Source organism: Myxocyprinus asiaticus, chromosome 3 (assembly GCF_019703515.2).
Source record: "Myxocyprinus asiaticus isolate MX2 ecotype Aquarium Trade chromosome 3, UBuf_Myxa_2, whole genome shotgun sequence".
Lineage (NCBI taxonomy): Eukaryota > Metazoa > Chordata > Actinopteri > Cypriniformes > Catostomidae > Myxocyprinus > Myxocyprinus asiaticus.
In genome coordinates this window covers 54,300,008-54,316,029 of record NC_059346.1, presented here as the reverse complement: position 1 = coordinate 54,316,029, position 16,022 = coordinate 54,300,008, and the positions used below count along the sequence as shown (strand labels likewise).

General features: G+C 40.1%; 1 protein-coding gene across 1 annotated transcript; it reads right to left on the bottom strand.

The window, feature by feature from the left end:
• Positions 1-212: 212 nt before the first annotated feature.
• Positions 213-13,725, bottom strand: LOC127428713 (B box and SPRY domain-containing protein-like). The gene is made up of 6 exons (XM_051677269.1): positions 13,003-13,725; positions 10,905-11,003; positions 10,156-10,386; positions 6,396-6,421; positions 6,161-6,285; positions 213-1,236 (listed from the first exon to the last, which is right to left on the bottom strand). Exons 1-6 carry the CDS (start codon positions 13,396-13,398, stop codon positions 701-703), a joined length of 1,413 nt encoding a protein of 470 aa, XP_051533229.1. The 5' UTR covers positions 13,399-13,725; the 3' UTR covers positions 213-700.
• Between the last annotated feature and the right edge of the window lie 2,297 nt (positions 13,726-16,022).

The window sequence follows — 16,022 nt, the reverse complement described above, 5'->3', positions numbered from 1 at the left end:
TGTTATTATTTGTATATTGTTGAGTGTAATTATGTGTATATCAGATATTTAATTTGTGTTGTGTTAATTTGATGTTTTTGTAAATTGGTATATGTCTCATCACTGTCACGACTGCTATATTGATCGTAACTGCACCCAAGAATTTCACACACCAATGCACTTGTGTATATGGCTGTGTGACAATAAAGTGATTTGATTTGATTTGATTTGAATTCTTTATTTCTCATGCACAGAAAATATGAAAATAAAGGTAATGTTCTGTCACAAACAAATTTAACTATTTTCTATGAAATACAGATAATAAATAGTCAGCAGTAATTGCTCAGATTTTTACATAAATACAACTTTTCTTGAAAGAGACTTTCCAATAACTTCAATAAGATCATTCCAATAAGTTAAAAGACATAAATATAAAAACAGTGTCTGGCACATTTCACTCTTACAATTTAAACAGTTTGGCAAAATCTAAAAATTCTTGGTCTGTGAATATAATAAAAATTATCTTTTATATGATTAAATGATCCAGAACTTCTAATAGAACACACTTTCTTTTCATATGTCATGCATTCTTCCTAGTCATCAATGGCACAGATAATGTAAAAACATTTATGAAAGAATGTTATAAAATTGCTTCAAACTATTTTGCATCCTGAAAACATTAAATCTACCATTCCTTCACTCATTAGCACTCATACTGTGTTTAGTGCACTATAGATACACTCTGATCGGCCACTGCACAGGCGGCCTGCAGAGGCTCACTGAAAGCATGTCTGACTACATGTAGCACAAACATAGAGTCAGGATCGTAGAACAGCAGTGTCTGAGTTGGCCAATCCAGTAGAAGTCCCACTCTCTTCGGCTTCTTGGCCACTGCTATCCCCACATTACATCCATCATGGCAGAAAGAGAAGTCTCCATCATAATGTGAAAGCACCCATGATTTTGTGTTGTAGCCCAGCCGGGCGTTATTGCCGGACCCCTTGCGTTCCATGCTGGCATAACAGACGCCAACTTTGAAGGCAGCACTTGTGCCCACGTCAAGTACCCAACTGTGGGTGCCGGAGGACATGAGAGGGGAGCAGAGTGCGTTAGGCCAGCTGTCGAAGCGTGCTGGGTCATCGGGGAGAGACTGACGCCGGCGTTTGGGAAGGAATGTTAAAGTGCACTGATCGTTGGAGAGGGACAGAAGAGAACAGACTGTTTGCTTTTCAAACTGTAGCCTGGTCGAACTGTGGGCTGAAGTAGAAAGAAAAAGGCTTGAGAAGACATATATAGCAAGACAATGTGAAAACCAAGAAAGAGCAACAGAAGAAGCAATAAAAGAAGAAGAGAAGCTCTGTTATGGGAGATTCACAGGGACTGAAGGTCACTGAGTCACTGTATATATTGCAACAGTCTAGGTCAGGAAGTAAAAATACCATTCATTTTCTCAATAGGGGAATAGATTGTTAAAGATAACTTACTGTATAAACCTTGAAACACAGACCCACTGTGAGCTCCAAGGTTGTTCATCGATGGTATATGCTTCTACTGAAGCCATCAGTTTTTATTACTTGCATTTATATTTATATTTATTCATTTAGCAGGTGCTTTAATCCAAAACGACTTACAAAATGAGGAAAGATACAACATAAATGATTCATCTTAAGGAGACAGTACCACGAAAAGTGCTGCATAACAAAGTTTAAATTGCATCACAAAATAATAGCCAGGACAGAGATTAGAGTGCAACAAGAATTTTATTTTATTTATTATTATTTTTTATTTCAACTTAATAAAAAATAAAACAAATTGTTTAATAGCAGAATTCCTGGTGAAGTACTACACTACCCATGATCCTGAAGAGAGATCCACCAATCAGAGAGTCCACCCACTTCCATGACACACTGCAAATGATGCTACCGTGACGGTTTCCCTACTCTTGCAAACTACTTTATTTGTATATATATATATATATATATATATATATATATATATATATATATACAGGTGCATCTCTATAAATTAGAATGTCGTGGAAAAGTTCATTTATTTCAGTAATTCAACTCAAATTGTGAAACTCGTGTATTAAATAAATTTAATGCACACAGACTGAAGTAGTTTAAGTCTTTGGTTCTTTTAATTGTGATGATTTTGGCTCACATTTAACAAAAACCCACCAATTCACTATCTCAAAAAATTAGAATATGGTGACATGCCAATCAGCTAATCAACTCAAAACACCTGCAAAGGTTTCCTGAGCCTTCAAAATGGTCTCTCAGTTTGGTTCACTAGGCTACACAATCATGGGGAAGACTGCTGATCTGACAGTTGTCCAGAAGACAATCATTGACACCCTTCACAAGGAGGGTAAGCCACAAACATTCATTGCCAAAGAAGCTGGCTGTTCACAGAGTGCTGTATCCAAGCATGTTAACAGAAAGTTGAGTGGAAGGAAAAAGTGTGGAAGAAAAAGATGCACAACCAACCAAGAGAACCGCAGCTTTATGAGGATTGTCAAGCAAAATCGATTCAAGAATTTCGGTGAACTTCACAAGGAATGGACTGAGGCTGGGGTCAAGGCATCAAGAGCCACCACACACAGACGTGTCAAGGAATTTGGCTACAGTTGTCGTATTCCTCTTGTTATGCCACTCCTGAACCACAGACAACATCAGAGGCGTCTTACCTGGGCTAAGGAAAAGAAGAACTGGACTGTTGCCCAGTGGTCCAAAGTCCTCTTTTCAGATGAGAGCAAGTTTTGTATTTCATTTGGAAACCAAGGTCCTAGAGTCTGGAGGAAGGGTGGAGAAGCTCATAGCCCAAGTTGCTTGAAGTCCAGTGTTATGTTTCCACAGTCTGTGATGATTTGGGGTGCAATGTCATCTGCTGGTGTTGGTCCATTGTGTTTTTTGAAAACCAAAGTCACTGCACCCGTTTACCAAGAAATTTTGGAGCACTTCATGCTTCCTTCTGCTGACCAGCTTTTTAAAGATGCTGATTTCATTTTCCAGCAGGATTTGACACCTGCCCACACTGCCAAAAGCACCAAAAGTTGGTTAAATGACCATGGTGTTGGTGTGCTTGACTGGCCAGCAAACTCACCAGACCTGAACCCCATAGAGAATCTATGGGGTATTGTCAAGAGGAAAATGAGAAACAAGAGACCAAAAAATGCAGATGAGCTGAAGGCCACTGTCAAAGAAACCTGGGCTTCCATACCACCTCAGCAGTGCCACAAACTGATCACCTCCATGCCACGCCGACTTGAGGCAGTAATTAATGCAAAAGGAGCCCCTACCAAGTATTGAGTACATATACAGTAAATGAACATACTTTCCAGAAGGCCAACAATTCACTAAAAATGTTTTTTTTATTGGTCTTATGATGTATTCTAATTTTTTGAGATAGTGAATTGGTGGGTTTTTGTTAAATGTGAGCCAAAATCATCACAATTAAAAGAACCAAAGACTTAAACTACTTCAGTCTGCGTGCATTGAATTTATTTAATACACGAGTTTCACAATTTGAGTTGAATTACTGAAATAAATTAACTTTTCCACGACATTCTAATTGATTGAGATGCACCTGTATATAGCTACTGATCAGCCACAATATTAAAACCACCTGCCTTATATTGTGTAGGTCCCCCTCGTGCCACCAAAACAGCGGCAACCCACATCTCTGAATAGCATTCCGAGATGATATTCTTCTCACCACAATTGTACAGAGCAGTTATCCGAGTTACCATAGACTTTGTTAGTTTGAACCAGTCTGGCCATTCTCTGTTGACCTCTCTCATCAACAAGGTGTTTCCGTCTGCAGAACTGCCACTCACTGAATGTTTTTTTGTTTCTGGCACCATTCGGAGTAAACTCTAGAGACTGTTGTGAGTGAAAATCCCAGGAGATCTGCAGTTACAGAAATACTCAAACCAGCCTGTCTGGCACCAACAATCATCCATGTGATTATCAAATCAGCCAATCGTGTGGCAGGAGCTTCAGTTAATGTTCCCATCAACCTTTAGAATGGGGAAAAAATGTGATCTCAGTGATTTAGACCGTGGCATGATTGTTGGTGCCAGATGGGCAGGTTAGAGTATTTCTGTATCTGCTGATCTCCTGGAATTTTCACACACAACAGTCTCTAGTATTTACTCCGAATGGTGCCAAAAACAAAAAACATCCAGTGAGCGGCAGTTCTGAAGACGGAAACGCCTTGTTGATGAGAGAGGTCAACAGAGAATGGCCAGACTGGTTCGAACTGACAAAGTCTAAGGAAACTCAGATAACCACTCTTTACAATTGTGGTGAGAAGAATATAATCTCAGAATGTTATTCTGAGATGCGGGTTGGCGCTGTTTTGGCGGCATGAGGGGGACCTCCACAATATTAGACAGGTGGTTTTAATGTTGTGGCTGATTGGTGTCCAATCAAAACAGCTCTGACCTGTCAAGGCATGGACTCTACAAGACCCCTGAAGGTGTCCTGTGGTATCTGGCACCAAGACGTTAGCAGCAGATCCTTTAAGTCCTGTAAGTTGCAAGGTGGGGCTCCATGGATCGGACTTGTTGGTCCAGCACATCCCATAGATGCTCAATCGGATTGAGATCTGGGGAATTTGGAGGCCAAGTCAACACCTTGAACTATTTGTCATGTTCCAAACCATTTCTGAACAATATTTGCAGTGTGGCAGGGCACTTTATCTTGCTGAAAGTGGCCACTGCCATCAGGGAATACCGTTGCCATGAAGGAGTGTACCTGGTCTGCAACAATGTTTAGGTAGGTGGCACGTGTCAAATTGATGTCCACATGAATGGCCGGACCCAAGGTTTCCCAGCAGAACATTGCCCAGAACATCGTACTCACTCCACCGGCTTGTCATCTTCCCACAGTGCATCCTGGTGCCATCACTTCCCCAGATAAACAGCCGTCCATGTGATGTAAAAGAAAAGGGGACTCATCGGACCAGGTGACCTTCTTCCATTGCTACAAGTTTCAGTTCCGATGTTCGGGTGCCCATTGTAGGCACTTTTGACAGTGGACAGGGGTCATCAGAGGCGCTCTGACCGGTCTCCGGCTATGCAACCCCATACGCAGCAGGTGTGTTGTGACACATTTCTCCCATAACATCATTAAAATTTCCTGTGACTTGTGCCACAGTAGACCTTCTGTCAGTTCGGACCGGACGGGATAGCCTTCGTGACCCTCGCACATCGATGAGCCTTGGGCACCCAACACCCTTTCGCCGGTTTGTGGTTTGTCCATCCTCGGACCACTGTCGGTAGGTACTCACCATTGCTGACCGGGAGCACCCCACAAGCCTTGCCGTTTCAGAGATGCTCTGATCCAGTTGTCTGGCCATTACAATTTGGCCTTTATCAAAGTTGCTCAGGTCTTCACTCCTGCCCATTTCCCCTGCATTCAACATATTGACTATGACAACTGATTGTTCGCTTACCATCTAATCTACCTAGACATGGACAAGTGGCCTTGTTAGGAGATCAACGTTATTTGCTTCACCTGTGAGCGGTCATAATGTTTTCGCTCATCAGTGCATGTCCCTGTATGTGTCAGAGAGAAATAATATAAAACAGGGAAATCTTGACAAATCTTGATTACAGCACAGAAGACCTATAATCTGAGCTCCTGTCTTCACTCTCATTGGTAGATGCCGCATTGCATTGCTACTCATTTGCATATAATGAAACTCTGCAGAACTTTATCGCATCACCGGACACACCCACAATGCTCATGTTGCCACTAAGTGCCACCTCTCATTGAAAATAAAATGTCTGGTTGCTTTCTTTGCTGTCATTATGAATGTACCTTAGGGAAATCAGAATTTGCACGCTAAAAAGATCCGACTGCAAGGCGGAGAAACGTGCTTAAAAATACTTAATAAATCTATGCATTCAACAATTTGATTACATACTTATGCAGTTTATAATAAAGCAATATCACATGAGCAAGAGTACTGTTATGGCCATATATCAGCATGGCTGTGAGGTAATCACAGCTGAGCTGATATACTGACAAAATAGCACGATTTCGAATGTGATACTGTTTTCATATATAGTATCATCATCTTAGAATTGTTAATGGATTAAAGTCCATATGAAAGCTTGGTGATCATCGAAGTAGACATGATTGTGTGTAAATGTAACTTGGAGTACACTTACCAGATTGCCCAAGCAGTAAGGCACTGGCCCATAAACCCACCATGAGTTTACTGTCACTGCAGGTTCTGTTTAGACTCAGCTGCTCAGTGTCTCTGGGTTCACCAATACCATCAGCATCCTCAATCCTGACACATACATGTACACAAACAATTATCATATCTGACTCCGTTCAGTCTCTGCATTTATGATGGCTGCTTACAAGTGAGTTCCACTTATTGTAAATTCCAAGAAGTACCTGTCAAATATTTCCTGGTTGGAGTTCTGTGAGAATCAAAAATAAAAATACAACAATTAGTGCAATACCACATGACTGCCATTTAGTCAGTAGAGTATTATTATTATTTACACTCACCGGCCACTTTATTAGGTACACCTGTACATCTACTTATTCATGCGATTATCTAATCAGCCAATCGTGTGGCAGCAGTGTAATGTATAAAATCATGCAGATATGAGTCAGGAGCTTCAGATAATTTCACATCAACCAACAGAATGGGGAAAAATATGATCTCATTGATTTAGACCGTGACATGAATGTTGGTGCCAGACGAGCTGGTTTGAGTATTTCTGTAACTGCTGATCTCCTGGGATTTTCACACACAACAGTCTCTAGTGTAAAGAGAATGCAAAAATATCCAGCAAGCAGAAGTTCTGTGGGCGAAAACGGCCAGATTGGTCCAAGCTGACAGGAAGGTGTCAGTAACCCAAATAAACACGCGTTACAACAGTGCTATGCAGAAAAGCATTTCTGAACACATTGAACATTGAGGCGAATCGGCTACAGCAGCAGGAGACCCCTCCGGGTACCACTTCTGTCAGCTTAGAACAGGAAACTGAGGCTGCAGTGGGCACAGGCTCACCAAAACTTGACAGTAGATGATTGCAAAAACATCGCCTGGTCTGACAAATTTGGATTTCTGCTGAGGTACACAGATGGTAGGTCCACTGCAGCCTCAGTTTTCTGTTCTTGGCTGACAGAAGTGGAACCCAATGTGGTCTTCTGCTGTTGTAGCCCATCCGCCTCAAGGTTTGACATGTTGTGCGTTCTGAGATGCTAATCTACTCACTACAATTGTACAGAGTGGTTATCTGAGTTACCATAGCCTTTCTGTCAGCTCGAACCAGTCTGGCCATTCTCTGTTGACCTCTCTCATCAACAAGGTGTTTTCGTCCGCCGAACTGCCACTCACTGGATGTTTTTTGTTTTTCGCACAATTCAGAGTAAATTCTAGAGACTGTTGTGCGTAAAACTCCCAGGAGATCAGCAGTTACAGAAATATTTAAACCAGCCCATCTGGCACCAACAATCATGTCACGGTCGAAATCACTGAGATCAAATTTTTTCCCCATTCTGATGGTTGATGTGAAGATTAACTGAAGCTCCTGACTCATATCTGCATGATTTTATACATTACACTGCTGTCACACGATTGGCTGATTAGATAATCGCATGAATAAGTAGATGTACATGTGTACATTATAAAGTGGCCGGTGAGTGTAGGTTGTTATATTATTAACGGATTATGAGCATGAAACATACAGTATTCATTTTAAGAAAAATACATGAAATTGATAAAAAAATTTCCCGTTGCATTTTCTAATTTATTTCAAGGTGTGTAAAATACTTGAGTAATTGTACTTCACTACTATTCTTAAGTATTATTGTGATGAACTTGTACTTTATTTAAATATTCTTTATTCTACTCTGTTAACTCCACAAATGTCAAACAATTATGAATTATTAAATTATTGTATGCGACTCATGTCTTGTTCTGAAGGCATACAATAAGGTTTGGGGAGAAACAAACCAAAATTGAGAGCAGCAATTTGCGCAGCCCCCGCACGCGACAGGGGGCGTTAAAACGTGAAACCGCTTTGTTTTGCTTCAAACAGACCACCAGTGATATTAACAACAGAAAACACAGCTGCACACAAACCAGAGAACAGAACTTACAAAAAGTGTCTGAAGAGTTTTAAGTTGAAGAATTAATGCATTTCTATGCCCAGCCTTATTTATTTGAACCGAAGTAATCAGAAATCAAACAGAGAGATAGAGGAGGCCACACATACACACCCAGATGCTACAGTAAGACTGAGAGTACAGGAGACTGAAGTGTTTTGGAGGTTTTGCTTACTGAAAGTAAACCGGAGAGAAAGGCGGAGAGAGTGGGAATGTCAGTCACATCTTCTCAATTCTCAACCGTGTGTGTGAGAAAACTCCGACTGAAGAGAGTGAGACCTCAGCAAGAACAGTTGGTAGGTATGACACCCTTGGCCAAAATAAAGTTGTTTTTAGCCAAATAGTGAGATGCTGGTTTCAATATACTTCTATGAGAATGATTTTGGACACTGCAAATAGAAACCAAGCGATAGACAGAATGTACCATCGCTTGTCACTGCTAGTTAGGACAGAAAAAATGCATTTTATCGCATGTTGTTTGGTGTCTGGTTAGGACACGGTGTGACTGTGGCTGCCTTTAGGCTCTTCCATCTCTCTTAGTTTGATTTCCGAGTACCCCGGTTTAAAAAAATAAGGCTGGATCAGCTAATGCACATGCGCGTTCTTGAGTTGATTGACAGGCGATGCCTTTATCTAAAAGGTGATTGGCTCTTTTACCTGTAAGGTGGGCATTCCAATTTCACCCATTAATTTTAATATCAGTGGTCCAGTGGGGCCTGGGTAGCTCAACAAGTATTGACGCTGACTACCACCCCTGGAGTCGTGAGTTCTAATCCAGGGTGTGCTGAGTGACTCCAGCCATGTCTCCTAAGCAACCAAATTGGCCCGGTTGCTAGGGAGGGTTGAGTCACATGGGGCAACTTCCTCGTGGTTGCGATTATTGGTTCTCGCTCTCAATGGGGCACGTGGTAAGTTGTGCATGGATCACGGAGAGTAGCATGAGCCTCCCGTGCTGTAAGTCTACGTGGTGTCATGCACAGCGAGCTACGTGATAAGATGCGCGGATTGACAGTCTCAGAAGCGGAGGCAACTGAGACTTGTCCTCCACCACCCGGATTGAGGCGAGTAACCGCGCCACCACGAGGACCTACTAAGTAGTGGGAATTGGGCATTCCAAATTGGGAGAAAAGGATAAAAAAAACTAAAAATTAAAAATATACCAGTGGTCTGTCTCTTCTAATCTGTCTCTGTATATATATATATATATATATATCACAAGCAAAATTCCTGCAGTTTATTTATTTATTCATTCTTTCCTTTATTTAGTTATTTTGTGTTTGTATGCAGACCTATACATTGAAGTGTATAGTAGGTTCGGTTTAAATATTGTTTATTTGCTTTTGCGTCTTTTCTATAATAATCTCCTGATTATTTTAGTTTTCTACTACACACAGAGCTGCTGAGTTCAGCGTGAGCCGTGCGGCAAAAAATAGGCTCGACGCCAAAACTATCCGCTCACTGCCGCATCTGGGACGCTTCTGGGATGCGTCACCTCATGACTCATGTTTGCAAAGTGAAGGGTCTAATCTGTTAACATGGGCGCTGAAACGAAAACGCGCTGCTCACGGAGGATATGTGAAACCGGCATTAGATTTTGATTTGTTTCTTGGCAAAGCTTATTGTATGACTTCAGAACAAAGCATGAGTCGCATACAATAAATTATTAGACTTATGAATTATATTTTTGTGTCCTTTTGAGGCTTGATCATTTAATCTAACTAAATCAACATGACAAGTGAGGTTACACCATTAAAGTAATTTGTATGCATTAGATTGGGTAAAAAATAGACAGGTTACCACTTTTTTCAGTGAACCTTTATGAACTATTTATACCTGCTCTGACCTTTAGAAATCACTGTCATTGGTGAAACTCAATGTATTCAGGTTTATTCAGTTCACTTAATGTTTTTGACTTGAATGAAACTAGTTAATTTAGATGTTACCAAACATTTTCCGGTTACCAGACAAAACGTTTTCACTTTTAATTGACTTTAACTTAAGCATAATTGTGTAACTCAGCTCTTTATTCACTCACCACAAGCATGGTGTCTGTGGAGTTTGTGAGTGTGTGCACGAGTCTGATGCGTGTGTGTGTGAGTTTCTGTAGCGTCTGAGTCCAGTGTGCTCTTTGAGTGAGGAGGCACTGCTCGACACGCTCCTCCTCTCTCTGTACGACCTCCAGGAGACGCTGCTCCTCCTCCTCCAGCGCCTCACGCACCACGTTTACCTGAGCCAACACGCGCTCTCTCGCGCTGTTTGCATCAGTCTATCAATCAAAGAGCATACAGGGCAATTATTACAAATGAATACATGGCTCCCTAGGTTACTTGATTCTGACAAGTCAATCTTGGCATTGTGCAGTCAAAAACATTGTATAATGACCACTTGATTGATCGACCGTTGTCCCAGGCAAATGATTTCCTACATACAGCGGCTGTGCTAGTTTCATGTCCCTCGTATCACTCTGTGCCCTCTTCTAACATAAAAAAATAATATCCACTCAAATAAATATGCCACATCCATTTATTTATTTGTTTGGTGAGTAGCTGTGTAATAAGCAAGATAATGAACAGTCATTAGGTCATTATAGAAAAATAAACCGATTCAGGGTGAGTCAAGATCCTGATCATCCTATCGGGATTTATTATGTGATGATGACAGGCTGACTGTTCATTATCCCTTACATATTAACATGTCATAACTATAGTGGTGGACATCTGAACACAGACAAAAAGAAAAGCTCACTTGTCCAGGACTTGTTGTATGAACAAAATTCTTAGGTACCTGTACAGCTTTCTCCCTTGCTGTTAGAGTACGGTCAATGAAACGTTCAATCCGAAGAGCTTGCAGCTGCATTTTCTCACAGACATCCACCAACTGATTCTTTTTAAAACAAACATACTCAGTAATGTCAGATTATGAAAGGACAAAGGATTTCAAGTGCAGGTACTGTAAGAGGGATTGAACCAGTTATTTAATGGTATAGAGGCCTCAGGAATGTTTTAAAGCCTTGACCAAATGTTTCATAACACAGTCAACATGTGAAGCCATATACAGTGGCCCCAAAAAGAAACATTTAAGCAACATTTAAAAATGTATGAATGAATATCACTGTATTATATAACAATATAACAATATATATATATATATATATATATATATATATATATATATATATATAAAGTGGCATCCGCAAACAAATGATGCTAGGCCTTTTCTCAGAACTAACTTTACTTTTCTTACCCATTTGTTATTTTTTTTGGATTTTCTCCCCTTTTCTCCCCAATTTGGAATGCCCAATTCCCAATGCGCTCTAAGTCCTTGTGGTGGCATAGTGACTTGCCACAATCCGGGTGGTGGAGGACGAATCTCAGTTGCCTCCACGTCAGAGACCGTCAATCCGCTATTCTCCGCGGCATCCACGCACAACTCACCACGCATTAAACCACATTATAGCGACCACGAGGAGGTTGCCCCATGTGACTCTACCGTCCCTTGCAACCGGGCCAATTTGGTTGCTTAGGAGACCTGGCTGGAGTCACTCAGCACGCCCTGGATTCAAACTAGTGTCAATACTCGCTGAGCTACCTAGACCTCTCCTTACCCATTTTTTAAATGAAACATAATTCACCCAGGTGCCATACAGGTGTACAAATGCTTTATGTCTCAATTTTCAATATTACTGAATATATCTATAATTTTTTAATTTACATAAAAGTTCTGTTTGAAAAGTGTGTCTGTACTTTCTGCACTTTCTTTTTGGTTTGATATTCTGTATGCAATGACAAACCATAAATTTTTAATTGCGGCTCAAGAATCCAAATACTTTTTGGGGCCTCTGTATAAATTAATATAGAGTCCAGTGTTCCCTTAGTTTTGATTGGAAACCCTCCGGTAACTTAAAGGAATAGTTCACTCAAAAAAGAAAATTATCTAAACATTTACTCACCCTCATGCCATCCTAGATATGTATGACTTTTTCTCTTCTCCTGAACACAAACAAAGATTTTTAGAAGAATATCTCAGCTCTGTACTTCCATATAATGCAAGTGAATGGTGACCAGAACTTTGAAGGTCCAAAAATCACAAAAAGGCAGCATAAAATTAATCCATACGACTCCAGCGGCTTGATCCATGTCTTCTGAAAGTGATATGATAGGTGTGGGTGAGAAACAGATATTTAATTATTTAATTTTTTTTAAATTATAAATCTCTACTTTCACTTTCTTCTTCTTTTGTTTCGGCAATTCGTATTCTTCGTGCCTATCGCCGCCTACTGGGTAGGAAGGAGAATTTATGGTAAAAAAGGGACTTAAATATTGAATTGTTTCACACCGACACCTATCAATATCCCTTCAGAAGACATGGATAAAACCACTGGAGTCTTTTGGAGTCTTACTTTTATGCTGCCTTTATATGCTTTTTTGAGCTTCAACGTTTTAGTCACCATTCACTTGCATTATGTGGACCAACAGAGCTTCAGTGTTCGGCATAAGAGAGAAAGTCATACACATCTGGGATGGCATAAGGGTGAGTAAATGATGAGAGAATTTTCATTTTTGGGTGAACCATTCCTTTCAGTTATATGGGCGTCTCCAACTTTGTGACGCAATGAAACTGACCACGCCCTCAGCACGTGAGTATAATACACATACACAGATTGCACAATACTAGTAAAGGGGTGAAACTCACATGCATGACAGTTCTAACAGTAGAAACTTCTTTTACAGGGAGAAGAGTTTGCACCAAATTATTCCGCCATAAATAATACCAGTTATTATTATTAGCAGTAGGTCTGTAAGTAGTAGTAGTAGCAGCAGAAGTAGAATTCAAGCTTTATTATAATTAATAATGATAATTAATTATTCTAATCGTCTCTCACCCTTACTACAGTTGCCCGGGTAACCAGCTCTGTCACCGTGTGACCCTGACAAGATCCATCCGACACACACTGTGAGCAGGTCAGCTTTCCCTCTGTACTGCAATACAAATCCTGTTCGCATCCATGTTTTGAACAAAGTTTCGATTCTCCTGGAGCCGACAAGCCGGGTGAGGAATCTGCACAGTCCCCTACAGTAGTCTCGCCAAATTTGCGCAGGGGTTTTGTCGATGATTCTCCATTTACTGTGCCGTTGCTGATGGTAAACAGCCCACCGCCTTCAGATACATTTATTCGATCGTCCAGTTTTCGAGGCTCGTCCAGTCTAGGGTCATTCTCCGGTTCACAGACGTGTAAGGACACCGATGCCAATTCACAAAGTCTATATTCCGCACTCATGGCACCGATTGATGAAGATATGTTCGATTCTTTAAAGCAGAATAAAACACGCTGGGTGTATACACCTGATACGCTGATACATATACTGTAAAATACCCGTGGAGCAGGTGTATCCAGTTTTAGAGCCCTGTCTACCTGCCGCAGGTGTATAACACGGAAGTTGGACTAGTTGTGTGGAGTGCGCAAGTCTTTCCCGAGTGAAGCTGGTCTAGTTTTGTGGACAGTGGCCAGCATTGTCTCAGTAGTATTATCACGCAAAGCTTGGTATAGGACTCACAAAAACTTGGGATTGGCTGGAATAGGACACTGAATTGTTAATGAGTAACTGTCCATGCTACAATAACTTAGATGCATTGAGTCAAATGGCAGCACAACACTTACAGAAATGTACTGTGGTACTACTATGGTACAGTGATAATAATATTTGGTACTTTGGTAGCCTATACAAAATGGTACTGAATGATTACTACAGTTTATTCATGTACCATATTTACATGGAACTACGACCATATCATGGTACCACTGTGGCACGTTTTATTTTCACTAATAAATCTGGGTTTAATACAAGCTAAGCTCAATCGACAGCATGTGTGGCATAATGTTGATTACCAAAAAACATTTATTTAGACTAGTCCCTCCTTTTTTTTATCTTTTCTTTTTTCTCCCCTTTTTCTCCCAATCTGGAATGCCCAATTCCCAATGCACGCTAAGTCCTCGTGGTGGCGTAGTGAATCGCCTCAATCCGGGTGGCGGAGGACGAATCTCAGTTGCCTCCGCATCTGAGACAGTCAATCCTCGCATCTTATCACGTGACTTGTTGAGCGCATTATTGCGGAGACGTAGCGCGTGTGGAGGCTTCACGCTATTCTCCGCGGCATCCACGCACAACTCACCACGCGCCCCACCGAGAGCGAGAACCACATTATAGCGACCATGAGGAGGTTACCCCATGTGACTCTACCCTCCCTAGCAACCGGGCCAATTTGGTTGCTTAGGAGACCTGGCTGGAGTCACTCAGCACCCACCAGTTCCTCCTTTTCTTTAAGAAAAGAAGAAGAAGCAAATATCAGGGTTACAATGAGGCACTTACAATGGAAGTGAAATGGGCCTATAGAAATGTGAAGCTTATAATTTTAGATTCATTCCTCTGTTAAAACGTGTGTTATTTGAGCTGAAAATTAAATTGAAAACGTTGTTTAAATCGATGTTTTTAAGGTCGTCATGGCAACGAAGTTGTAAAATTGGCTATAACTTTACACAGAAAAGGTTAGTAAGTGATTTTATCGCACTAAAATCATGTTTACACACATATTGTTTATGTCGTATGTCTGTACTTTTCAAACCGTGAGTATTTTAACGTTTACAGATTGGCCCCCATCCACTTCCATTGTAAGTGCCTCACTGGAACCCAGATTCTTGCTTTGTTTTAAGAAAAGGAGGGATGAGTCAAAATTATTTTTTGTGGTAATCAATATTGTGCCACAAATGCTGTCGATTGAGCTTAATTGAGCTTTTAATTCACTGCAATAGCAATAAATTAGTAAACATGCTGCACATGCCACCAGAGCATTCGCTGCACTTTGTACATGCAGTGCATTTTCACTGCTAAATCAATCGTTCAGTTGGCAGGTACATTCAGTTCTTATCTAATTCATACTTCACCTTCGTCTCCACAAACAGCTGAGACCCAAAGAAAACAGCTATTCTCTCCAGCATTCACTTGAAACGCAAAAGAATTCATATATTTCAGATGAATTTAAATTATACGTCAAACACTATTGTAAAAAATTTCCATAATTTTAACAGTAAAGTATGCTACAGTAAAAAGTTTCTCACCATTTTAAATCACATCTAAGTTTTTTTTGCAGTAAATTCCAATGACAAATGAAATTACACACGTTACACTGCAGTTTCAGTTAAAATTAGATAAAAACTGCATGTATAGTAATTATTCAACAATTAGAAAATGTTTAGTTCTGAAACCATATGTATTTAAATATATTTTATTTAACTGAAAAAATAATTGTATGTGTTGTATGTAAATATCAAATAGTTATGTAGTTACGTATAATTCAAAATCTATCCTAATATGCAGCCCTCTGTACATATTAGTAACATCTATTGACATAAATTATTTACCCAGAATGCAGATGATTTTATAATAAATAATAATTATGCAATAATATTACACCTGCTATCCTGATTTCTGTGTTTTCTGAAAGGACAATAATGGGTAATAGGTAGCAGGTAACATAACAGGACTATAGCATAACATGACATCATCTAAATGATCAAACTTAAGTCACTCTGATTTGTTTGACATTTGAACCAAACATTATATACAAATATATTATATACTTTGATATATATATATATATATATATATATATATCAAAGGCTGTAATAATGTACTGTGACACTGAACATTACAAATGTCCAAGAACAATGTACATATATTTATTTATTTAATTGCTTTCTATGACTGTAATCTATATTCTTTGCTCCATTTTCTATTGAAGCTACATGCAGTTAGTACAATTATTCCACTAGATGGCGCGCATCAATAAGATTAGATTGTTTGATTGAAATGATCTGTACTACGGAAGCCCTGAACCGCACTGTCT